Genomic DNA, 27,739 nt, shown 5'->3' with positions numbered 1-27,739 from the left:
CTCATAATATCATTAAGATGTCACCACTATTACATATTTTCCTGCTTCATACTTGCAGTATATTTTCAGGGAAGTCACATATGCCAGTAAAGTGAAATGTACATTGCGAAGTCTTCCAGATTATGACATGTCACATTTCTTAGATGGAAAAATTAAGCTAAAAATAGTTGTACAAAAATAAACCCTGCCTGAAATTTTAGCTTTTCATGAACATGTATAACACACCGTGAATTTCTGCATAATGCCCGCTCCTATTTCATACACAAGTTATTCTGTCTTGTTATTCTAAAATGGAAATGAAAGGAGAACTATTTTTCATGTTGTATTAAGTGTTGTTGAGTCATACTTGGAACAACAATAATAGAAATAATCTTTGTACTTAATACATATCACTTATGAGAAATCTAAATTTAACATAAAACAAATTATAGATGCAGGTCCCAGCATGGCTCATCACCCGATTTATGGTTACCAATTGTGTTTGAATATAGAGCTTGAGCTGTAATATGAAAGGAATAAATAAATGGTAGACAGACAGCTCCTTTCTAATTGATTGCTAGTGCTATCAATTATGGAGGATATAACATCCACTTGTGAAAAGCTAACTACTGATGGGTGAACGCAGATAAATGACAGAATTAAAATTCTTCACTTCAGGTTAAAACACATCTTCCCTTCAAGCACAGGTGTATTCATATTGACACAATGTATTTTTTGAAAGAATCTTTTATTTGACAGACTTTGTTGGCTGGAGGCTGACAATAGCCCATCAAATCTGTAAATCTCCTGAAGAAGGTTTTGTCATACTCTATATGCAATCCACAGTAAGTCATAAAGTCTTAAGTACATGATAAGATACGCCTCAGCAAGGCAAAGATTGTTTGGCAGACTCTTCCGACTGGCTTTTCAGTTTCTTCTTTACATTAACTTCTATATTGCTTTTACATTATCTGGTATGGTCATCTATTTACAGTTCTTTAGCTGAAATCAGTCATACTAGTTTTGTTCTGTTTTGAAATGAATGCATAAAGTGTTAGTCAAGTCTTCGGTCACCACTTAAAATTAATCATAAGGCAGAATTAAAAGAAATACGCTCTCAGTTGGCCAGAAGAACTTACACTGAATTATATATGCTCCCAGCTGTGCTGCAGTGTTGACTGGACAAGGCAAACGGCCCTGTAAAACATCTTGCTTGACCTGCAAGAAAAACTGATACCTAAAACACAGAGAGAAAACAATTTTTTTATTTCAATATTGAGTCTGATACACCAAGTAATGTTTCATCATCTTCCAGTTTACTAAAGACACACAATATACCATAACTATGTGACAGGCAAAAACTGTATTCCTCTCTGAATGACTTTTCCCCTATTGACCTTGAAGTAACAACTAAGATTAATCTAGTGAAAGAACTTTGGTAGGGGAGCACTCTGTAGTTTTCTCATCTGCTTATGTTGTGCAGATACAACTCATATTCGACCTAAAAATGTAATTTCTCTCTTGACTTTCATAGAGCAGTCAGAAAGTGGAGAAGAGGGCTAGGAATAAGGAAAATTCAACAAGAAATCTATCAGAGGGCTGAAGTATAACCTGATCAGTAGATCAACGTAAGGGAGAACTGGATGTTGGAGACTTCTTTACTCAAAGGTTTCCTCTCCACACACCAGATTATCAACTCCAGAGCAGCAAGCAGATTTGACAGAGTCCATACCCCCATGAAAAAGATGGATAGGCATACTATCAGCAGCTAACTGTAATAGCACAGGGTACTCTCCTTTGTGGAATAGAGGTAGCAGGGGTAAAAACGTAATTTTCAAAGTCATAACCTGCTTCCGCACTCGATGAAGCATGTACTGAGACCACTTACAGTGAAACAATATGCACGAAACAGATGGAAAAGTAGACAAGAAAACAAGCCATCACAAAAAGGATCTGCTTGATTTTGCAACTCCCCATACTAATTTATAAGATATCTTTAAAACAATGTTGGGATTTTGTCCGGTTATATTACAACAGATTTGCGCAGTGTTTCACATCATCCTAAGCAAATTTCTTGAACCAAGTTCTTATAAAAGGTAACAATACTGAGAAGGTAACTTTTTAAAGAAAAACAATGGTCATCCATACAAGCACATAACTTTTTCATTATTCACAAATTCAGCTTTTTCTACGCAGAGCCATTCAGCCACACTGCAAATAATTTATTCTGTGTTAATAAAAGTTACTTATGAAAGCATCTTGGAACGATGTGTAAATTCGAAGTGCATCTACACTGATCTCAGGGAAGTTTACAAGCTGCAGGTTACATGATAACTGATCCACAAATCATTTAAGAGCCAACCAAATTTACTAGACATTATCAGCCCAGAGGAGCCTCTGAATAAAGACAGTGTCTTTCTAGATAATGATCCCCCAGAATTTATGCTGTGACAGATATTATAGTAGGAATGTCCATCCTTTAAAAAATGGCTAATACCCTCTGCCTTAAAGGTCCAGGGCATTGTATAAGAATGCTGTGGGAATGGCATTAGGCAACACTAAGCACATACACTCAGTGTTTCTTCACTCTGAGCAATACCTCAGTACTGCTTCTAGCTCACACTTGCCAGTCCTACCCACACTAATCTTTTCCGTATGAATGATGATAATGACAAAGATGATTTTACTACTGTGGACCATATAGCATCTTCTTTTTAACATGAAATGCATTTCTGATATGCACCCATCTTTCTGTTAGAGCTCCTCCACCTCTACAGTGTGGAGCTTCACACCAGATGATGCTACAAATGTCTTTTCTATGTAGCAGGTATCTATATTTTTACATTCATAGTGTACTCTCAAAACAAAGTAGGATAGGAAACTGCAAAAAACACCACCTCCCTGAAAAAAAATAGTCAAAGCCAACTGTTAAGTGCTTACGTGACTCCTATAAAGTGAAATTCAGTTCCCACTGAAGCCATGAAGCTCATCACAAAAATGGGCCTTTTGTCCAAACTCGCAGCTAAAGCACTCTCATCTTGTACACTGTCAAGTCTGTCATGCATATATAATAGTGCCTAAGCACTAGTTTACTCCAGCAAGCACATCCAGCAAATGTTAATGTGAATCACCACAGTGTTAGCTTCTGCTTATAAGCCAGACAGATTTTGCTGTAAAGCAATTACAAATTTGACAGGTTTTCATTATTTGCAAATGGTAATCATGTTATGCCACAGATCATCAACAGCTAATAACAGACTTCGCTTTCATGTCCATTAAAATAACAAACACATACTCCAAAGAAACACATCAGTTAGCACAAAAGAGTTAACACATCACTGGAATTACACACTTTGGCAGCAAATTATTATAAAGAAAAATGGGGCCTTCAATCCTTCCTAAGCACAAGGAGGTTGTACTATTAGTAGTATTATTATTATTAAAAGGTATACTTTCCTTTCAAGGTTTAAGGGCCTACAGGAATAAATGCTCGGAAATGTTGAGGGCATTTGAATATTCAATGTGTTTTGTTGAAGATTGTAGATACAAACATATCTCTTTCTTATGCTGTCCCTCTGTGCCTTCTAAGGTGTAAACTGCATGACCAAATGCTGCGCAGACATGAACAGAGGCTTACTAATGATACTAAAATGCTTCTTGAGTAGATTCACACACCTACAGCAGCACGAATCACTGACTGACCTTATCACAAGGCAAAGAGAAACAATTTCTGAAAATTTAGCCCCTGTCATTTCCCAGACAGAAATCCACCCTGCCTTGCTGGTAGCAATTAGAACGGGTTTGGTGGCCGAAGCTCCCTTCCCAGGGCTATGTGTCTTCCCTTGTGAGCCAGGCTGGCAGTGCTTCTGGAAAAGTACAGGAAAACTGCATCAAATTTTCACAGTACAGGGCCATCACATTGCAGCCAGTTTACACTCTTTTACCTGCAAAGACAGTGTCCATTATTTCCACTGGGCCAGCCTCAGTTTTGTTATATTGGAGACTTCCATTCCTGCTGTGCCAGCATGGAAACAAAAGAATTTTCTCACTGTGGTACAATAAAAATATTTTGCCTGTGCTGCAACAACTGCCACCTTTGATTAAGTAAAATTAAAAACCTGCATGCATGCTAGCGAATTCTCATGTGTCATATTCCTAGGACATCAAAAGAAATATTTTGGCATTTATTAATCCAAGCCAGCATAGTAATTTTGTCCACCTACCTACCCAAATTCTCAAATTTCCTTTTGAACCTAAAACTAATTGTCTGAGACATTTCATAAATAAAGCAAACACAAAACCCTGGGTGTGAGAGTTCAGGCATGTATGTGTGTGTATGTGCCTGTGCGCAGGGACGTGCATGTGTTAAGTGTGTGCATCCTTATATTTTATAGAGGACAAGCTTAGCTAAAAGAATCAAAAGCATGCAACTCTTCAATTTCCTTTGTATATTTTTAGAAAGACCAAAAGAAATCCTCTCGAAAAATAGTTCTGGAATTTAAGCTATGGCCAATAAACAAGATAATTCCCTGTATTTATATTTGATATCCACATAAACTCTAAACTTGATTATAGCACAATATAAATGCAGATGTGACAATGCATTCCTTAAAAAAAAAACACAACCACAAATGCACATCAAGTCCCTTTGTTTTTTGATGCACCAGAGAGCACTTTTTAATCTTGGGCTTCCAAATAGTTGTCCATATCAACCACTGCGAAGCCCGTCACAATTCTCTTCCTACACATACATGTTCAAGTGAAAAAGTTCAGATATTCAAGAAAAAAAAAACCAACCCAGCCATACCAACAATATGCACCTGGCTGGAACAGATTGCTACCCTTAAATCAACAAACTACACTCTTATTGAATACCATACCTTGTTATTTCTTCTTTAAGTTTACATGGATCTTCTGCATAGAATTTAATGCCAAAATACAGAGTGTATGGTGGTCCAGCTGAGGGAAAAAAAATATTTGATGTAAAAGTTAGTTGTTATGAACTGTTAATTGTTGTGAATGTTACTACTTGACTATAAAACAGCTACTAAGAAACCTATTTTAATATTTTATGAAACTTGAAAGTTTGAACAAATCCCCACATCTACACTCATTACACATGAGGAAAAAAAAAAAAGAAAAGGATTTTTATTATTATTTTCCTACTCTTGTGTTTATTTATTCACAGCCTGTCTGTCCTCTTGGAGTTTTTGCTTATTTTGACGATTCTACTTTAGATTTCATTGCTAACTTACTATTTCTTCAACATACTTTTTTTGGTTTACTGCTTGACTTTGATCTTTAGATACTTTATTCACTGAAACTTTTCAAAAAATATAATTGTGCATGAAATGTGTTTTCCTGTCATAACTAATAATACTGAATAATAACCTCTTCTACACATTCAAATATCTTATGAGGCAACTTCAGTTATGTGCCACTTTAATAAATAAATAAATAACAGCTTTTCTAATTCACCTTTTAAAAATGTTATTCTCCTGAAAGATTCAGATAGCTCAGTACAGAAATTCTTTCAGCTACATTAATTCCATGCATGCTCCACTTCTACATCTTTTTACAGAAGGTCTCCAAATCCTTAAGTAAAATAATCTTACCATATTCTTTAATTACAATAAAAGTAACAGATTTTGCATCTGTGATATCTGAAGAGTGACAGTAACAGCAGACACTATCATCAGTAAGAGGACCTACTTAGAATCAAAAAGGAATCTAAGTTGGTTACAATATGATGCAGTATGATAGAGGTACCACAGCTACTATAAAATTAATTATACAAGCTAAGAATAGCACCATTTATCATTCTAGAGTAAAATTTAAGCACAGAGAAATCTTTGGACAACTAACACACAAACTATTGGAAAATGATGGTACGCTCAATCTATGTGTGAAATTTTGATACAGCTATGAACTGCAGTAATAAACTTGTTCAAGAACTCTCAAACTGACTTGAATAGAAATGTTGTACAGAATGTATATATGGAACATTGCCTCTGTTACTTCATCTTCAGCTACGTTCTTAAAGTTCAAATTAAATACATACTGTTTATCAATTCTTTATGTTCAGCAAGAGTCTTTGCAGGATCCAGCCAGTACTGTGAGACAGAATTATGGAAATTAGTCACTTAACAGGGAAAATTAACACAGAAAATTGCAATTCTATATTTATTCATACATGGATATTTATTAGCAGACTGATATACTTCAGCCTGCTAATGACAAACTTATGCCAGGTTCTGATCAAAGAAACACTGTCTGTACAAGTCTAATGCTGCGTACCTTCTCTGGGGGAAGGGGTCTTCCTAAAAGGAAATCTGTTCGGTCAGAGCCACCACATCTCAGGCTCATGACAAGCTGGTTCTACAGAAGCATCATACTGAGTACCCGTTGGTGTCTGCCTGATGTGCTATAGCCAGTATATGGATGTGCAACCTTGTTATTTTCTTCCTAGGAGATTAACCTAAGCAGGAAAACTCTCAACAGGAGCAACAACAAAGCATGTAAGACAGGACCTACAAGGAAAGAATTAAGGGGTTTCACTTGTTTTCTGAAAAACAAAAGACTGTAGTGGAGAACAGGCCTAACAGCACTCTTCAAACACCTGAGAAATTGCAAGAACATAGCAATCAATTTTTATTCATGTCCACCAAGTATGAAGAAATGAGCTTAACTAGAAGCAAAGAAAATTTACTTTCAATTTTCAGAAACAGTTTCTAGTAGGAGAGGGAGAGGATGACTGGAAATTGGCACCAAGGTAGGGAGACCACAGACTGTTCCACTGGACAGTTTACAGTACTAGTTGGACAAATGTGTCATAGAGATGATCGAGGTACACTTAGTACACCGCAAAGGGATAAACTGTTACACAGGTTTCCATATCATTTGATCAACAGACAATGTGCAATATAATTTCTCACTGATTACTCTGTCCCACCTTTGCCAAACTTCTAATAAAAGTTATCCTGGTGTTACTGCTGACCACACACCAGCTGTGTACTTCGCATTATGGCTACATAGGTCACCAGCATCCTGCTCTTCTAATCCCTCCAGCTACTTATTTCTTTCTTAGCTTGACATTTCTATGATTCAGTTTTGGAAGAAAGTGCAGAGGCAGCTGCCAAGACCACTCTCATCTGCCTTTTCTTCAGTCATTCACAAACCTCCCTCATACACAAACTTTTCGGACCAGCTGAAATAGATACCCCTTCTTCCAACACTGGAAATAAAAAGGCAGCAGAACACAGATGCTAGAAAGAGTAAATTAAGGTAGATTGAATTTACTCCCTTAGTACCCACACCTTTTTTAACTGAGGAACTACATAGACCAATGAACAAAGAAACTCCTTACCTGCACCCCTGAACTAACCCTATAGAGAATAAGAACAAAACAATTAATCAAAAAATCTCCCCCTTCTATCCAGAGAATTTCTCTGGACTAAAAAATTTCACTACTAGAAGGACTAGCATAAAAAAGGGAGGGAAAAAAACTACAAACCATTTGAGCGGAAAATCTCAAGCGACTGATTTCATAAATGGTTATAAACAACTATCAACGAAAACAAACTACTCCATTATGTGCTGATCCACCTGCAATAAAAACAGCTGTATGCCTTGTTCTTAGCCATTGCTATTTCAAATCCTGGAATGTTTGTTAAGAAAATTTCCTAAATTTTTAAGGAAAAAAAAAAAATCAGTACATGCTTGTATCAAATACAACCAATAGCTATTCAAATAAACTCTCTTCACCTCAACAGAAAGTAGGAAGGAAAGAAAAATTTGTCACGCTTGTTCAAACATCCTATTAGAACTCCAAATCAGCAATAATCTGAGCTAGCACAATAAGCTGATTAACAGATTTTACAGTCAACAGGCAGAAAAATGGCAAAATGACCCTTCAGTGCACGTTCTGGCTATGCAATGTGGTCAGAATGTGGTCTGACCTCTTCTCAAAAGTGGCATCACAGTATGAACATACTGTCAAGCTAACTGATCATCAACAGCTTTGTGTTAACACTGCAAGAGACCAAAACTATCCTCTTTCAAAATCAGATCAAAATCTATCACAGAATAACTCCTTCATGTAGTTCTCCTGAACTGAAATCGGCTTCAAGATATATTGCCTTACCATCCTCTTTGCAGTTTAGCTTTACACGCACAGGTAGATAGATTATTTGTAAAAAAAATAATGGATATTGATGGATCATCATTCAAGTTTGCTAGTCGAGCACAGAACAGTTGCAGATTTCTGGTTATCTCTGCAACCTGAACTCCACTGCCTCTTGTATCCATATGATTCACTGGCTGCCATGACACAAACCAGGATTTGGACAAGTAATTAAAGACAGTATGGACACATGTAGACAATATAATCAAAACAGAGTTGCATTAGACTTCTTAATTCTCACCAGGCTGTAATCAACTGGCAAGTCAGATGATATTCTCTGTATGGTCTTCTGAAGGCAATTTTGAAGCTTGGGGGAGGGGGGCAAAATTCAGAGGGAAAACTGCAAGTTCAGATGCAGAGGGAATCTGAAGAGAGGAGAGGGAACAAACCTGGTCACTCATACCACTAAACATTTCCTTTCCTTCCCCCAAACTGAGCCAACAGGAGGAACGGCACTCTCAGCCCTCATCCCTGTAACACAGATTGCTGCTACTCATGCTAGTGAAAATAAGCATTAGCTGGCACAAAGAAATACACTCTTCTGAGGGTATCACAGGCCTTGAGATCCACATGCTGCATAGGTGAAATTAAACTCTTCAGCTCAGACTGGTTTACTGCTGGGACAGAGAGTGATGGGGAACAGGCAAGACTTTCCCCTGCCTTTTCATTTCTCCGGTAAGTATTTAGCATTGAGGCAATGCCACAAACCCATACTTAAAATCACTATGTAGCTATTTATTATTTCAAAGGCTGCCAAAATTTTCCTGAAGAATGCAAGGGATGGGGGGAGGAGAGGGAGATTTCTAACATTTTAGTTGTGAGCCAAAGATGAACGGAGTTTCATGGATAATTAAAAGGCATTTTTCAAGCCAACATTAGACAATAAATATGAGAACATTTACAAAACCAAGAACCCCAACAACAGAGCCCTCTAAGAATACATATGCACGCACGCATAATAATGTGTATTAGATACCTGTTAAATGTTTGCATACACATACAAATAGTGTAGGGTATAGTTACAGTTTTGAGCTCACATGTTAAAATGCCAAGAGAGTGGCACAAAAAAAAGCAGAGTGTCTTATTAATCCCACACACTCGTACAGTAGGTGCTGACAACAAACCCTGCATTCATGAATGCCAAAGTAGCTCCAATACACAGCCTCTCTCTTTTTACATATTTGGCAGGTAGTGTGCCACTTTTCAGTGCTTTCCCACCTGTATCTCTCCTGCACATACAGCAAGGGTTATCTGACTTATAAAGAGCTCATCACTGCCGCAAAGAGATGGAGGGCCCAGCATACACACATTTAACTGCAGGGGATAAATTTTGTGAATCTGAAAGGGGAAATTAACAGTTAAAGAAAAAATGGGAAAAAATAATTAATTCTAAATAGTCCCAATCAATGCAATTACTAAAGTGATGGCTACTACTTTACAAATCATTATTTACAAAACCAAATAGTTTTAGTATTTAATTTTTTTTTATTTACTAAGATTGATTATAAATGTAAAATGTTATTAAAGAAAACAACAAGCTTTTAATTTTTAGGTAGAACTTATAAAAAAAAGATATTTTAAGTACAGCATATCTAAGAATAGATGGGCTCTATTGTCATTTGTACTTTTACAAATCTGGCTTCCATACAAGCCAGATGTGTAAGCAGTATGCAGTATTTCATATTTAGCATTTTAAATGGCTGCAAACATTTTTCCACAAATCTGGAATCTTCATTCCTTGTATTTGCGTAGGGTTAAACCTGGGTCAAATTCCATGAACCTGTTTGAAACAAAATATTAGCTAGGTTGAAAAGTTTGCTGTGGTATCAATCAATTAAGTGTCTGGTGGAGAAAAAACTATTAACTTGAAACTAAATCCTGGGCTGTCTTAATTAGATTCTTACGAAGCTGTACCCATCATGCCACACATACCAGTTTTTGTTCACATTTGCAACAGGGAAAACCACAACTTCAAAGAGCAAATCAGTCTTTTTTCTATTATAATCTGAAATTATCAAGATTTTTTCACAATCTAAGACACCACCAATGACTGGAATTATTTTGTCAGCTTTTTTCTGAAAATGTTCAGTGCAAAGAATCTAAATGTGCTAAGCTCAAGATAGCCTTATTATATAAGAAATTTATAAATCATGGGGTAATTCCTACACAAAAGCAGGTATTTAATACTCCTGTCTTTTCTTTATTAGAACCTGAAGTTATACTGATTATATTTAGTATTAAATCACCAGTGTGAATACCTTGCTGATCCTGCTGCACTCTGAAAGCTTGCACTTATTGCCTTTGACTCACCTGATGATCAGCTTTGTCTAGGTTGTTTTAAATGATCAACAATCTTCTAAAATGTCTAGCTTCTAATAGTTATTACCAGTCCCCATTTTCTTTCTACTGGCTATGCCATCTATTTTAACAAGCACAACAAGCCTTTCTTCTTTCTAGATAATTTAATATACCATGCTTACAAGCAAATGTCAAATCCATACAAAACCAAAATACAAGATAAGTATAGTTAATCTGTTTTTCTAAGATCTTGAAATCAAAATATACACTACATCGTATGACAATAACTCCCTACAGAACAGACATCTTTGACTGTAAACAGACTTTTCGTTAAAATCATGCCCTTCTTTCTATAGTTAAGTTACATATAGCCTGTTCAATCTGTTACCCTATCCAAGTTGGTATAATAATTTGGCAATCTGAGCACACTGCAGTTATTTTATTACTCACACTGGATGGATCAAGAAACAACCTTCCGATATATGAGCTTGCACAGCAGGGATATGCAATTCATGGCACGGGCTTCTGTGCACAGCTTTGCCACAACTGACTTCATCTATCACTGCAGCACAGTGACTCACAGTAGAAAGTTCAGCTTCACAAGCAACTGAGACCTGCATCTCCCCTCTGTCACTATGTACCCTCTGGGGGACGCATCTGCCAAATATATTGCCGCAGGCCGCCTCCTACCTGCTGTGCTCTCAGGTCTGTATGCTCAAAACCAAGCTTTCTCATAGCAGCAGAGAAAAAACACATCTATGCTACAGAGCGAATGCATTGTACAGAGACAGAGACAGAGCACTGCCCATCTCATGTTAGCTCCAGATCTTGGCACAGGACATGCATGTTCGCCCAGCACTGCTCCTGAACTAACTGGGGCTGGGGAAATAAGCTTGGCTGTGGTACAGAATTAACATGGTGATACGGTTTCTGTATTTGTATTTCTCCCCTTAGAGCCCTAAGAGAGTATCTGTATGCTGTATATTGTGAATGTAATAGCTCATATTAGCATTATATCAGATAAGAAAAGAAGGATATTTGCATCACAGCTTGCTGTACAATGCAGACATGCCTCCTGCGGCTCTAGGTTAAGCAGGTTTAGCGTGGGAGTTCAGTTAGGGATGGTAAGTGGGCAACCTGGCCAATGTGAGACGGTAAAGTGCAGTCAGGTTTCTGGAAGTAAAAAAAATTAAAGTTTTTATTAAACAGACCTTGAAATGCTTTGGGTTGTCTAGTTTTCTGCAGTAAGGGAGTTGCAAAAATTTTTGTAAGAGAAGCTCTAATAGCACAATTCTTTTCAGAACGTTTTTATGATTTGACAAGGGAATGCCTTTGGGCTTCAAAAGTACCCTTTCCCTCATGAAATTCTGTGCAGCTTTTCCTGAGATATTATGCACTAAAATTGCCATTTCCATTCTCTCTTTTGTGTGCCTCAAGAAAATACTGGCCTCCTGCCAGAACAGTAATTAGCATGACTATCCTAAGGCACAGTGGAGATGTCACAAAGGCGGTAGCAAAGGGATTATGTGCGGAGCACCTGGAAGCTGCAGCACGGTGAGAAACAGAAGTGAGAGCAGCAGGGGACCTGGATGGCTCTCCCAACATCAGCTTACCCAGCATTTGGCCTGTCCACTACTAAAGGAGAGGTACATCACTGGGTCGCTGTTTTCCCCATATACTAAAGCGATGAGAGACTAGAAGGCAGGACAGAGTTTCGTAAGCCACTTTCAGCTTCTGCAACACGGATTCTAGTTATCATGTCTCACCTAAAAATACCAGAAATGACCTGCATTTCTGACAGAAGAGGCAGAGTACAAAAATGTCCTGTGAATCAGGACCCAGCTGACCATACACATCAAGAAGCACAAAGACTGTATCTGGGCTCAGCTTAACCTGAGTGTCAGCAATCTCTGCAGCAATTCAAAAGGCTCATGTGAAGGTCTGATGATGAACCACACTGAGAAATTCAGTAGCACTCAAAGAAAAGTGGTCTTCGTTTTAAAGTCTTTGCACCAAAAAAGATACTCTTGTACTACATTAAAAAGCACCACGTTGTTTCTGAACCAAAGCACTCAGAGGTTAGGAAACACTACTGACAACCTGCAGCATTAGTTCAACCCATTGGCTCATTTAAGTGTACATTACAAGATTTTTAATTATTAAATGTTGTATTTTAATTAATTATTACAAGATAAGTTTTGGTTTTCCTTAGAGGTCCTGTCTTGTTCGGAGCACAAGACAGATAATAGCTTACGTTGTTCTGGCAAATCATAATCTTACAGACCATGATTTTGCAAACTAAATACTGTTCTTTTATCATGAAGGGTCTGGGGGAGCCTGGAATGTCAATAAAGCTAAATCTGTGTAATACGACCGAACTATTACCCTAGAGACAGTGTCATCCAATTTATGCTTTATCCTACTGTTCATGGTCTTCCCAGCGCCATCCAGTTCTGACAATCTGTTTGCTGCATCCAGCTATTCTCTCTCACACGCTGCCTAGTTTGTTAGCTGTTCAGGAAGAGACCATTTTAATGTTATGCATTCATATACTACATAGCACAGTGAAACCTTGTTCACTGATTAGAGCCCTATTAATACTACTAAAAAAATTATGATACCACTCACATTAGAGTTAGCACAACAACACAGCACTTAAAAGACCACCTGGAAGTGTTGAGGCATGTAAAAGTAATGAGGAAAATAACTAAACAAGTTCTTTCAAACCTTAATAAAAAAAATGTTTCTTTTGCGATGGGGTTGAGTTCTTTAAAAAACGTAGTTTTGTCCACCCTGCTTTATTCATCAGTCAGTTAAATACATAGTGTGACAAAAAAACCCTGACAGAGCAAATAATAAAATATTCCCCACCATGGGCAACGTATTAATGGATAGCCAAACTTCCAAACACGTTGCTCTGTCTAAGGCTAACTCAGGAGCATGGTTTAAAACTAATTAGCAAAGTAACGTTTTCCTCCTTCCCTTAGGAAATCTACTGTGACCGATCCAAAACATAGCCAATCAAAAATTCAAGTCTAGGCTTCTTGCCAGCCATTACAGGACTAATTCCCACAACAGCCCAGAGACTTTTACCCACATTCCGTGTGCAACTGAATATACACTTACAGCTAAAGCACAAGGTGTTGTTTGTTGCATGGAAGCTTTCCCTGTACACTAGCCATTCTTAACAACTTACAAGATTTCACTAAAAACAGCAAGCTAGCAACAATTGTCAGAAAACACGTAAAACTTAACACAGTAGCACAGGTTTTACTCATTTATGAACATAGAGAGACATACAGCAGGCACAGGCATTTTCACAGTATTTTGCTACAACACAGCCCAGGTGCAAAGCCTGCAGCACAAACTCAGTTGGTCACTGTGGCAGCACCTACATGGCAGGGCAGGTGCACTCTGCAACATGTCCCACCATTGTGATCCCTGGTTGTACCTCCTGGTTGCTTCCTAGCTGCATGTCAGAACAGAGCCGATGTGTGCACCGGTCTCCCGCACACCTGGGATTTCCCTGTCAAGAAAACCCACAGGCAGGGGCAGACACATAGTGCTCCGTCAGGGGACTGGACCACAGCAGGCAGCAGAGATGCCCAGCCACCAGCACAGAAGCCAGGCAAAACACAGGGCAGTAGACCTCCATGCAGAGAGAGGCTGGAGCTCCATGTCGTGCTAGTGCAAACGGTATCCCCACGAACGACCGGTGTCAGTGCAAGAGCAGGCAAATGAGGGAAGTGGGATGAACACCTTCATAACCCATGGGAAAATCAGAAGCATGGTGGCTTCCCGACCTTGGGCTGGCCCAGGAATAAAAAAAAAAGGTTAACATAAATTTACACCACTACAGCATCATGTGAGGGAAAAAGACAAAAAGGCTGCATTTGGAGATGCTGAGTTAATGAGGTTATGGCCTACAGCTCATGCACACTACCATAATACAATATGCACTATTATCCTACAATCAAATCATCTAGTCTGTTAGCAGTATGCGTCCTAAAACATGCCTTTCCTTGTTAAGCCTTTCACAGAAGAGATGTAATCTGCTTTTATCTTCATAATGCCATTTACACCATTAAATACGCTGTGTGTAGCCTCTGGAAATGTTCCCAGTAATAGCTATTTCTATTTTATTTTTCTCTAGAGGAAAAAGGGAAACACTTTTGAGAGAAAAAAAAAACCCTACCTGCTCTTTATTCACACCTCAATTTCCTCAGGAAATCAAAAATACTGTTTTTAACAGTCTACTCTTAGTTCACAGATGAATCTGGCTTTAACCTCCACAGAATGAAACGGTTAGAAGTTTATCAAGGAACTGAATTCATAAAAGTCTAGACTGGCACAGAAATAAAGATGCACTGAGTAGGGCAGTCTGTGGCTCTCAGCAGCAATCAATAATCTGCTAATATCGTTCTGACTTCAGTCTCTACATGTTCAACTTCTGCTAAACAGCGGAACTTGGCGAATATTTAGCCACCTCAATAACTTATTATTATTTTTTAGATAAAATATGATATCTCTTGAGGTCAGGGTCTTGTGAAGTACTCTCAGCACAGAACACTGACTTTAAAAGCATAACTGCTTAATTTAACCACAGGCCAGGCATTATTCCCTTTATAAAATTAAGGTTATGAAGACCACTCTATGAATACAGCACCGGTACCACCTGCTGAGCATTCCCTGCTCCTCACCCTGACAGCAGTAACCCTGCACAGGCCATTTTGGGGGTCCACTCCAGGCAGCGCCACCCCAGGCCATTGCCCGCTTTGGCTGAAACATCTCAGCCTGGTTTCAATTTTCTTGAATAGTACTGTAATCTCCTGGTGGAAAAAGCTCTCAAGACGTTTGGTGAGTCCCTGTCAAGAAGGCTCAAGAGAGCATGGGCTCAAGGACACAGAGACAGTTCAGGCAGAGTGAAAATGTCACTGCCAACCCCTTGACTCTTGGGGCTACCAGTGAACACGCAGCCACCACACCAACTGTATGATATTCTCTGAAACAGGCATTCAGCAAGTGGGCCAAATGAAGCAGCCTGTGACATGCTGAGGGACACTGCTTCCCAGATACCGCAGGGCCAAGCGAAGCCAAACAGCATAGTGCACCAAGCACTGGTTTTCAGGGTACAGTAGTAAAAGGGAAAAATTATTAATCCTACTTTCATAACTTAATTTTGTACTATTTATACTTTCTTCATTTAGTTTTCAACAACATTTAGCATTTGATACTGTTCCTATCCACGATTTTAATGGCTATTCCAAGACTTTAATGCAAACACACATAAAGAAATTATTACTGGAAACCTGAGCCAGGAAATAATGCAAGTTAATGAAAGTATGACAATCTAACACTCTACAGGCAAACAGCACAAACAGGGTACATTTTAGATACCGAAAATCCAATCTGCTGTGCCTTTTACTCACCGTTTGATGACTTCGGTCACAGTAGCGCAGTCCAAAGTAATCTATCTCCACTAGGTTTAAGTGACGAAATACGTAGCCCAGGACAACGGACCCTTTCGTTGACTTCTGTGGGAAAGAATTTACAGAGCCTTTTCACAGTGATGCTCTGCCTTTGTCAGCTATGTGCAGTGGCATTCATGCATTCAGTTAGCTTTGTCTAAAAAAGTAAAGAGGCAGTTCCCAGTGCCTTTAACAAAAATTCCAGCTGTACAGAAGAAAATATCTTGTCCTCATACATTTTTAATCAATCATTCTGTAAATACTATTAGGTATCTGGCAGGTTAGTTACAAAATACAAAACAAACCAAAAAACCACGCAAGTGTACTAGTATAAGCACGATGCTGGTGAACCTAGCATTCTCCTAGAAAATTTCTGTTCTCTGATCAAAATGTTAATCCCCATGACATATTTTAATTCTAAAATCATGCTCTTCCTTCTAGTACAGGCTTGTCACTCAAACTCTGACAACAAAGAGCAGGCAGCAAAACCTTGCCCTTAAGATCCAAATTCTACACCATTAGCTGCTCTGTCACTATCCTTTCTAAAGAGGGTTAGGTTTTACTTGTTCTCTTTTAAAATATTTTTGATAGTAGAAGTGGGAGCAATCCAACATGCTGAATTAAAATAATACCATTGTTTTCTTGAATAGTACTTCATTAAGGGTCTATACCAGTATTTGCAAACAATGCTGGGGACAATACTGCAAACAACATTGCACTGTTGAGAATGTTATAACAACCTCACTTCCACCTGAAAGCCTCGTATTTGTTGGTTCGCCTGGCAGCCAACAATAAACAGAATAGGAAGACTGAGAATAATTACACAGAATGATCCCCCCTCAGAATCAGTTAGAGCCTTCGACTATTACGGACCTAAATTCCACAAAAAAATACAGACACAACACATAATTAGGTTTTAGTTAACTGCTTCATATTGTATTAACTGCTAGATTGTGGTAAAATCACCAGAGAGAAAAGAAACAGGAAGAAGAAGCTGTGGGATATTGTTTGTGCTATTTCACTTTTCAGCCTATAAACAATTGATTTCAAAACTAAAATGGTAAAGAATATTGATTAAAAATTAATTTAATTTAGCTTTACTGGTGGAATATCAATCATATAACAACAGTGATGATGCATCCATGCTTTTTCAGCAGGTGCATTTGGTCAGGATTTGTACCTGGTCACACACACAAGGCCAAAACAGCAATTTAAGATGGCCACTCACACTCTAAGCAAGTCATGACGAGGTAAACATCTCTGGTAGGCTGGAAAATGTGTATGCATGCCATTCACCAGATTTACTACATATTTCCTTAAACCAGGAGATGTTCTTGAAAGGTTCTCAGTGTGTAACAGTCTAAAGCCATCATACTGGTTTGTTCACACTAAGCAACTGCAATTATGTATTCTCTCAGCACGTACAGTGAGACTTAATGATTAGCCACAACAGAAAATAATTTGGGGGAAAACATGATTAAGGTAAGCAGAAATTCACTAAATCTCATTTTAGCATTTTCGATAAAGCAGAGCAATACAGTGATTTCATCATCAGATTCCTCAATAAGAAACTGAACTTCAGTTGTAAGAACAATGCAAGACAAGGATCAGCCCCTCCTACTATATAGTGACTACCAGGAGCACTACAGCAAAAAGACAGAAACAAAATAAAACACACCTTAAAATTTTTTTTAAAAACACAGGTTAAATTATTAGACAGCAGGGATTCAAGACTGAAACAGTAATTGTCCTGCCTCATTTTATCTTTAAATCAGTTGTTACTCAAAAGAAGCAGATGTCCTACTAAAAACTATATAGTTATCTCATCATTCATACAACATATGAGGCAAATTACCTTCACCATTGGAACTGTTTCCATTATCGTTTAAACAGCACAACAATGGCTTGGGAATCTAGGATTGAACAGGCCTCTCTAGAAACAGACACAGGAAAAGCTTAAAATAAACAAGCAGCTCTGACTCCATATGACCTGTCCAGATAAATGATGGTGACATTTCCAACTAGGTACTAAATGTTGAAAGAATATTATAGACAGAAGGATCTCCACCATCAGCTGCTCAGAACCACAGGGTTTTGACACAGTTAACCAAAGGGTGGTCAGTAAACACTTGCAGAAGGCATAAAAAGGGCTGCCTGCACCATGGCTTACAGGGAACACGAAGTGGTGCCCACCGAAGGCATGCTGAGCTTCTGTGATCACTAAGCTCAAAGCTGTTTGCTTTCAATGAGCTTTCCATTCTTTGTCTGGCCAGTAATGTTATCCACAGTATCAGTCAGTTTTATTAGCATAACTAAGAAATAGCGATCTAGTGGCAAAGATGACTGTCAATATTCCATTCAGGTGTCTTACAATAATAATACATGCTCCTGGGAGTAATCAAAGATACTAACATAACAAAGAAGCTTAAGCCTTATAGGAGTTTACATAACTCTGCACCAGTTTAGGATTCAGCGAGTCTTCTTGACTGGAAGTCTTCTTCAGTCAGCTGAGGACTGCAATGGGTTCTACATAAAAAGTCTTTGGGACAGCTTTCCTCCTGTGGAGGCTAAAGCTGCTGTGTTATCCCCAAGAAACATACACATTTCACACTTGGTTTGGCTGAAATTAAAGACACCCTCTCCTTCCCTTCAGAGATAAACAGCAACAATGCGTAAAAAAGCTTTTTAACTGTTTTTTACTTATATTGCTAGGCTGAGAAAAAACATAAATGCCTGTTAATTTATTCTCTTGACACAGCTCAGTTAACACTTCCGTCGTTGGAGGTCCTGCAGAAACAGGCAGTCCAGCTGTGGCGAAATGCTGAGCAAAACCATCCAACTTACAATGGCTAGGGGTTCTCCACCTCTACAGCAGCAAGATGCTCAACACTTCGGTTATCCTCAGCCAAAACACACTGTGTGCCGTAGTCTCCATAGCCTTCCTCGCAATCCTTTTCACATCTTTCACCAATGCCTGCACATACAGAAGGCAGTGCTTCGCAAGTGAACTGCCAGGATGAGAGCCAGCAGGTATCCCCACACCCTTCTAACCTCACCTTCCTTAACCTCGTATTTTCCCAGCACTAAGGAGCACTCTTCAGGTGAAACACTGACCCTTGCTGAAACCACTGCAACTTCATTTTCAATTAAATTTCTCATATTAAGCCACATGATTTCAGGGTTTCATGCAATTAAACTGCCTCTTCAAGTGGAGTTAAGAAAGTAGTTTTGCTAATGAATCCGTAAGTGGCTACTTCTCAGTCCTGAAATACATTTTACTGCGTTTGAAGAATTTTGCAAACTCAGAAAAGCCATCTTATTTTCCCTGATAAAATTACAGCAAAATTCAGCAAAACTGCAAACTAAAACTATCAAAGAACTTACAGGTTTACATTCACATCACATGGCATTGCAAAAATTACATAATCTGCTTTGCATTAAGATCAGACTTGCTAGAAGCTTGTGTTCTTAGGGTTAAACCCGAGTATATTTGAAAATATCATCAGCAATGCTTTCAAGAGAGAACAAAGAATTGGTCTAATGAGTCATAACATCTTGCTTTACATGTTAGCACTGTGGCTTCATAAACCAGAAAGGCAGGTTTTCTTCTGGCTAAAGAAAATGACAGCCAGAACATTCAGGAGAGATCTGATTTAATTGTATTTTTCTGATCAAAAAGAAATCTTTCTTTTAAAAATAGTACATGCAGAACTACATTTTAACATTCACATTACTATATATGTAGTTACCAGAAATTCTTATCATCTGCAGTGCTCATTGCTTTTTAGCTCTAGTGAGGTTTTTCTAGTTGGCTATTTTTTAATTTTCTCTTTTCTATTGTACACACTACCATGGGCCAAATCAGATCCATGACTGATGTCAACTGAATCTAAAGACAAAGCAAGATGTGTAGAAATGTCTGCCTCAGTGGGATGCTAGTCCATCTCTTGAAAGAAAAGCAGTGTAGGTAACAAAACCTCTTTTTATTTAAAACAAAAAAACACATCGCCTCTTTTAGTTCAAGCAGCCATCACGAAACCGTTCTCCTGGAAGTAATTTAGTCCACAGACTCTACCTCTTACAAGGAAGATGCAGACGAATTCATGAGCCTTCACTCAAAAAAAGGGCTTAAAACTTTGGTTGAGCATAACTCTTGCCTTTTGAGATGTCTTCCCCCACCACGACCATTGTTATACTCTTGGAAAGTCACCCCTGATGCTGAATTAGTTATTCTGTGAACAGAACAAGTGAAGAAGGCTTCTAATGCTGAACAGAGGAGTTTGTATTACAGTATGGAAAAACAAGGAGGATGCTATGGCGGACAACACGCAATCAGGCTGAGACATTCAGAAACACCTGTGTAGCATCCCACATTTCCACATCACATACAGGTCTGCGCAGGTTACACTGCTCACAAAAGCCCTCCAGGTGGAAAGTGCGTTTGATCTGCTACCTATGTGCTAGACAGCAGCTAGTGCCCGTGCAGCACATGAGGTGCTCTGTACACGCAGGTGATGGAGCTTGCACAGGGAAGGGCAGAGAGCAAACACAGCTCTTGACATGTGTCAGCACCACCTCATGTGCATCGACCAGCCAGACAGCATCAGTATACTGAGACAGACATACTCCAGACAGTAAACTTTACGTAGCATTTTCAGAGACCAAACTGCAGTATTCTGCCCTAAGTAAAGGTTACTAAGGAGAGATGAAAACTATGCACAAAAGCAGCACGCAGTCATGCATCTGAGGGTAAGCAGAGCCACAAATTCACCCCATTCCTGGTAGATATGTACAGAAGCAGGTGTCTCCAAACAGCACTTTCTGACTGTTCTTCTTTGTCCATTTTTCCCCTTTACCTCAAGCTCAGAAAAGACTAGACACCACAGTTTTCCACCATCTTCCATCTATAAAAGCTGCAATGCACAAGGCTCTAATATCAAAGTTCTTGGTGGTCCTTAGAAACATAGAGTAAGCACTCATTTCCCCAAGGCAGTCAACCAGACAGGCCTCAATTTGCACAATGGGTGTCCAAGCAGAGAAAAATCTTTAAATTAACAACGCTAAATATTTACAACGATCCACCTAGATAAGAACAGCTTGACCTTAGCTTGCAGAATGCATGTTCAACCAGAGAAGAATTTACGTTGGTGTTATTTTATATGCGCCAACATCCCCTAACACAATCATATAACAGGAATAAATACTTCCAGAAACTGAGGATTTAACACATGCAAATGCAATATCACAGCCTGCCCAAAGTATACATCATACAAATGTGCCATCCAAACTGTATTAATCCATCCATCCACCCCTCCCTCTCTCCTTGTCTTTCACTGACAGCAGACATGTCAACCTCTTTCCAGAGATTTTTTTTCTGAAAACTCCTCACAAATTTACAGACACATGCAGAGACCTCCCAATATCTGTTCCCAAGAACCTGACACAGCGCCCAATCTGTCTGCTGGATGTAACCTACCACACTGACTTTTAAGTGCTGTATGTTAAGACGACTGCAGACTCATTTTGGTTTTACTAATGGTCAATCTAACACATTCCAGTTAGAATGCAATTCTATAAAAATGTCCAAAGGTGCATCTTATTTGTCTGGTTTTGCTATTAGTGTATCTGTCCCAATTATAAATATCTTTAAAAATCCACTTAGGGGCCAACTCCTTAAGAGAGGGGAAGATTCCTGGGAGCAGGGTCTCCAGCTAGCTAAACCTCTCCCCTTGTAACTACTAGCTAGAGTGCACTCTGAGGCTTTGTCACAGATGTAAACTGATCTACTTGACTCTGAGAAAAGATACATAGAAGAAAATAGTTACAAAGAAATATTTACCAGAATATTTGGCTTATGGGAAACTAATTCAACTTAGTGAGCTCCTTTTTTGGGAGTGGATATAAGCAACCTTATTTACTTGGTATAGTAATGCAATTTGTACATGCGCACAGGTTATAAAAGAAATGATCCATGCAGGAATCAAAGTCCAGTGAAGACAACAGAGGGCAATTAGAGCTAGTAATGGAAATACAGTAATAAGGAAATTAGTAATGGAAAGACAACTAAATTTTGGAAAGATAATTAAATACTTACTAATGTTTAAAACTGATCCCTCATCAGCCATGAAGGGTATTTTGTAAAATGACAGAAACTACTTCTATGTAGAGGGTTTCTGGCTGCATCAATTTTATTTAAAAATCTGTTTGCTAATCTAACCCATAATATTAACATTATCTAGTTCATTAACATCCAGATCTACAGTATGACAGAGGAGTTAAGGTATCAACAATAGTGCATTTCAACCTTTCACAGAAAAGAGCTCTTCTGAAGAACTGAATACCAATGATCATTTCTATCACTCCCGTGCACTTTGAATAATTCCTACATGGAAGAAAGAAACTATTATAATAATAATGAAATTCAAAAATACAGCTTACAAACACACATTTGGAATGGTTAAGATGTTGGTTACTATTATTTTTTTACTTTTCAGAAAATACTCTTCACACAAGCTGTGTGACCTGGTGTATCTCATGGGTGCATGGTGGAAGACAAGAGCCCACGTCCCAGCCCTGGGCTGCCTGGCAGCAGGAGCACGGCAGGTGGGAAAGGCGAGTCCAACATGCCAGCTGCCCTGCAGGAAGCCACTTCGCAGGCAGGCTGCCTGCAGAAGCGCGTTGTCCTGGGACCATGGGAAGCAGGGCTCACACTGTCCACCCAGGAACAGTGCCAGCACAAGTAGCCTGTGGAGGCTGCTTCTCCCTAACCTCACCCTCCTGCACCATGCTACAGGCCCCTGCGGGCAAATCCCACCAGCAGTAAAAGCAGTGGGGCTCTGCAATTCTTCCCCAAAGGAGAGCGCACAAAACCACTCTTGCTCCAAACCCAGGGAACACGTGAAATCCCACAAGCACAGAAGCACTGGGCTTTGGTCACTTCTGCAAAGTAAAGCTCAGTGCATCCCCAGCCTCACTGTTCTGACTTGCACCAGCTCCAGAGGACAGGTCTGGTTCACACTCAGCCTGCACTCCCTTGAGAGCCCTGCTCGACCACAGAGCCACTCACAGCTTCCCAGACAAAAGGGTCTCCTCCTGCTTTACAGCTTCGCAGCCTTTGGTGGGTCCAAAGGGATGTGTCTTCCATATTCATGGAGAATTATTTAAAATAAATCTGTGAGAGTGCATAAAAGTGCATGAATTACAAATTTGCAACTACTTGTCTTCTGCCTTGCCAGGTGCTTGTGGTCTATTTCTACAGCGTCCCTAACCAGGACGTGCAGAGCCCTTGCCTGCCAAGAAAATATCACGGGATTTTCATTTGCTGCTCTCCTACGGACTAGTGAAGCTATTTCTTTCCACCTGTCAATTGCAAACTGGGTATTTTGGTAATGAATTCAATAGAGTCTGCACTGCAACCAGTCAACAACAACTTTTTTATATGTAAAGTCGTAGTTCATATATGAGTGTTTATTTTCAGTTTCAGATTCACCTGCATTTAAACATATTTTCATTGAAACACATACTGTGCTTTTACAGCCTATGTGCTGATGATTTGGCACATCCCCAAAAAACTTTTCCAAAATGTTGTATCATTTTAATGATTTTAAAGTTTTATTTCCAGTTTGATAGTTTAACTTCTCATTTCGACTGGCACTAGAAAATGACATACTCCTGCAATGTTGACAGAAGGCAAAAGGATACATTTGTTATCCTAAAAGAAGTACATACCTTTTCTGTACAGCTTTGATAACTCAATTGCCATGATGCTTCCCGTAAAATTGATTTGATTCTACTGGAAACTTAATTCTCATTAAAATTTCTCATAACTGTCTGGGAATTTGTTTGGGAAAAGTAAAGATTGAAATTTTTTTAAATGACTTTATTTTTTTAAAATGACTTTATTTTTTTTAAATAGACATTCTTCAGGACAGCAATGGAAGATACACTGCAAGTTTTTTTGTTCTAAAAGTAGTCTTCTAGATACGCTGATTAGGAAACATACACACACAAAAAAAGTCAATACGTTTGCACCAGGACAGGAATAACTTAGCCATTAGCAGGCTATAATGGCTGCTCATGGGGAACTCTACAGACCTGCATTCTCTCCTGCCCCTTCTAGAGTTTCTGGCTGTCCTGAAGAGCTGCTATCCACTGCCACACACTGCACAGTGTCATATTACCATTTTACTGATACTGGGTTGCATTCAACTTTAACAACCTTGACTGAGAAAAACCGAAAAGCCCCTCCATGGGAAAAGGAGGACTCTGACAGACCCGTGGCAGCAGAGGCGGATGAAAAAGACCTGTCTGTCACAGCTCCTAGCAGCTCTTCACTCTCTGACTAGTGCTGCCTGCCTTCTCACCCCCACACTCACAGCAAGGTTGCCTCATTCAGCTGTCAATCAATTCCTGAATCACTGGAGATTTCAGCCCTCCATATTCAGATAAACCAGAATCCAAGTAGGTTTTTTTTTTTTGAAGAATGATATCCCTGCACATAAACAATCACACAAGGCAAGAGTTAAGTTAAAATAATGACACACAAAATAAAAATTTAAAGCATTAAAGCAACCTGCAAACTGCTAACTCAGCCTCTGGCATGTATGTATTGTGTCAATGTTACCACTAATTGTTCTTCTTCACCCAAGTCACACAGGACTGTCGTCGTCATCTCCTTGGCATCACTTGTCATCCCTGGCTGCAAGTCCTGAGCTCCTTAATTAGATCTACCTATCACATCAGGGGTTTTTTTGTGTTTTGTTTAACCACTTTCCAGTTCCTTGTCCTTTCCTACCACCTGGCTCTTTCCAGATAGCACCCTCTATGCTCTTACTCCCTTGTCACATACACTGCCGCTTCCCTCAGCCAGTCATCCCCACTGGTTCACACATATTCCTTGAAGTCCCTGTGCGCTAAATCACAAGCTCTTCCTCTCTCCTCTACTTTGACCCTTCTCCAATCCACTTTTTCACTCCCTCCAACCAGCTTGGCCCTTGTCCCCACATGAATCAAGCCAAGAATTAGTCCACAGTGTTGTATCCTGGGACAGGTAACACAGGAAAACATTTGACAGCTCCAGATGCAAGAAAATTGTTTTCAGTTCTGGTGACCAAACTCAAGCACCAGAAACACCAGTTACACAGATGATGCGGTGGCCACCAAAACCTCATAGGGACAATAAGATATAGCATCCTTGCAGGGTTTAACTCACGAGGAAATCTTTCCTGTGAGAGGTATTTTAGCACCATAAATGGGCTTAACGTAGACATACCTTTAAAAGAATAGAACAATGTATCTTTGGCACAGTGACCATACTTATAGCAATCATCAAGTCTTTTGCTTCAAGACTTTCTCAGACAAAAGCTGTCTGTGTTTCTTTTTTTCTTCGACAGCCAATTTTTCCCTTGCTTCACTCTTAGAAATAACTAAACTGTTTTGAATGAAACTTTGCGAAGTAACTCATCACAGAGTTCAAAACTTGTTGACTGGCAAACCTACAAACAGACCAAAGAACTTCAGTAGTGATAACAATCCTCTCCCTAGCATCTTCCATTCAGGAAGATCCCATGAGCTTTTCAGACTGAATTTATAGCTATTTCCTCACAGATTTTATTAAAAAGTCAGTGTTATTCTGAACTAGTTCTTCAGCATGGAGCTGTAGTGCCAGCTCAGTTTTATTCCTCTGAAAGAGTAATGCATAAAATATTCTGTGTGGTTTAAGGGAAACTGTGGCATATTTTAGCCAGTTTTTTCCCTGTGACCTCTATTCCTTTCCCCTTTTAGCAGTTAAGGCTTTCAAGTGGTAACCTGATGTTAATCCCAGTGATTCAGACAAGGACACTACTTTCTCACTGCCTAGTCTTCATTTGCTCCCTAAAATGGTTAGTATATTCTGAAGTGCCTTTATATGCTATGGCAAAATTGTATATAAATAAGAATACAGTTTTGCATGTTCACATACAAGTAACAGTAAGTCACTGTTCAACCAGTCAACATTCAGTAGCTACTTGACCATCAATACTAAATCTGAGTTGAAAATTTATAGTTTATAACTTATAGACAGCTTTCTGAAAAATTTTTTTATTGACCTGTAAAAATGTCAGACATACCACAGTTTTGATTATGCATAAAAAATAAGATTTCATATGCATTGTATAACTTTAAAGATCATCCAGAATGATTTTTCTAAAATTGTATGTACAGCCTGTCACGATTAACTTGTAAACTCACCAATAAAAGTAAAATTACCACAATCTCTTTATTTTTAATAAATGTTTAACATATTGAGGCTGTTGGGGAAAGGTGCTTTTAACATGAGGATACAAACCAAAGAACTGCTACTTCTTGTTTTTGAAATCTGTTTCTACAGAAGGTTTTTGTTCTTTGATACAGAACCTACAAGAAGCTGAACATCTTATACATGGTATAATATGATACGTACGTTTTATTTACATAGACAGCTATAGTTTTGGGCACCTCAATACAAGAAAGACACTGAGGTGCTGGAGAGAGTGCAGAAAAGAGCAATGAAGATGGTGAAAGGCCTAGAGAATAAGTCTTATGAAGAGCAACTGAGGGAACCGGGGCTATTCAGTCTTAAGAAAGGAGGCTGAGGGGAGACCTCATTGCTATCTACAACTACCTGAGAGGACATTGTAGAGAGGTAGGTGCTGGTCTCTTCTCACAGGTAATTAATGATAGAACAAGAGGGAACTGACTCAAGCTGCACCACAGTATGTATAGGCTTGACATTAGGAAAATTTTTTTCACTAAAGGGGTTGTCAGACATTGGAACAGGCTGCTGAGGGAGGTGGCTGAGTCACCATCCCTTAATGTGTTTAAAGGTCGTTTAGATGTGGTGCTTGGAGATATGGTGTAGGGGTGTACTTGGTAGAGCAGGGTTGATGGTTGGACTTGATGATCTCAAAGGTCTTTTCTGACCTGAATGATTCTGTGATTCTATATATCACACACACAGAGTATATACTGATATGGTGGCTGCCTACCTGTGCTAATGAAAATATTCCACATACTGAGGAAACTAAAACAAAAATCTTATTTATTCAGCACTTCTGTAATACATCTCCACAAAGAAGAACATAATAAGATTATATACACGTGCAACTTTGGATTACTTTCTTCACTCCAAGCTGACAGACAGATTAGTGATAAGCATAGCATAAAGACCTGTACACAAACATGGCACACAGAATTTTGCAGAACTAGACCCTTCTCCACATTTAGTACCAAACTAACGTATACATCTGTTCATTAACAAAAGTGTTCACAGAGATGTGAGCCATTACCTCTCAATGCTTATAGTCTAAATATTGTAATTTCAATGAAAAATGCATCCTCGTAGCATCTTCAGTATCAGACTCAAGAGATTAATTCATAAAATGCTTCGGGCATGCTATCCTTTGTTAATGGGTGTGGCTATCTGCTGTACTCCATAAGTCTGCTCACACATCTCACATAAGAAGGCAAACAGTTTTTAAAACAGATTTCTGAACACAAGACATGAAACGACAAACATATTTCACATTAGAAAAAAATGTCAATACCAGAAGACATAAAAAGTCTGTTTAGAATCCACCGGTGATGTGAAAATAACTTGTTGGGCTTTTCACTCAAATGGAATTTTGATAGAATGAAAACCTGATCCTGTTTAAATCAACATGAATTTTATTACTGACTTTTGAGGCAAAGGTGTTTAGATTAGTTTTATTAATAAGGTTTCAAGCCTGCAGCCTAAACTCTGCACAAGGCCAACCATGGCTCACGTTGGAGCTATTGGAGTCGTGATCTTAAT

At 38.9% G+C, this 27,739-nt stretch overlaps 1 protein-coding gene across 1 annotated transcript in view; it reads right to left on the bottom strand.

Annotated features, from left to right (window-relative positions):
- EPB41L4A (erythrocyte membrane protein band 4.1 like 4A) overlaps positions 1 to 27,739 on the bottom strand; it is a 136,949-nt gene that overhangs the window by 66,222 nt on the left and 42,988 nt on the right. The window contains exons 2-5 of the mRNA XM_086479612.1: positions 15,889 to 15,993; positions 6,041 to 6,092; positions 4,860 to 4,938; positions 1,119 to 1,216 (exon numbers count right to left, since the gene is read on the bottom strand). Of these exons, the coding sequence (XP_086335738.1) occupies positions 1,119 to 1,216; positions 4,860 to 4,938; positions 6,041 to 6,092; positions 15,889 to 15,993 (334 nt within the window). The remainder of the gene's footprint in view (positions 1 to 1,118; positions 1,217 to 4,859; positions 4,939 to 6,040; positions 6,093 to 15,888; positions 15,994 to 27,739) is intronic.

The sequence above is a fragment of the Leptosomus discolor genome, chromosome Z (assembly GCF_034619465.1).
Source record: "Leptosomus discolor isolate bLepDis1 chromosome Z, bLepDis1.hap2, whole genome shotgun sequence".
Lineage (NCBI taxonomy): Eukaryota > Metazoa > Chordata > Aves > Leptosomiformes > Leptosomidae > Leptosomus > Leptosomus discolor.
The sequence above is the reverse complement of the archived record's forward strand: the minus strand, read 5'-3'. Positions and strand labels throughout refer to the sequence as shown.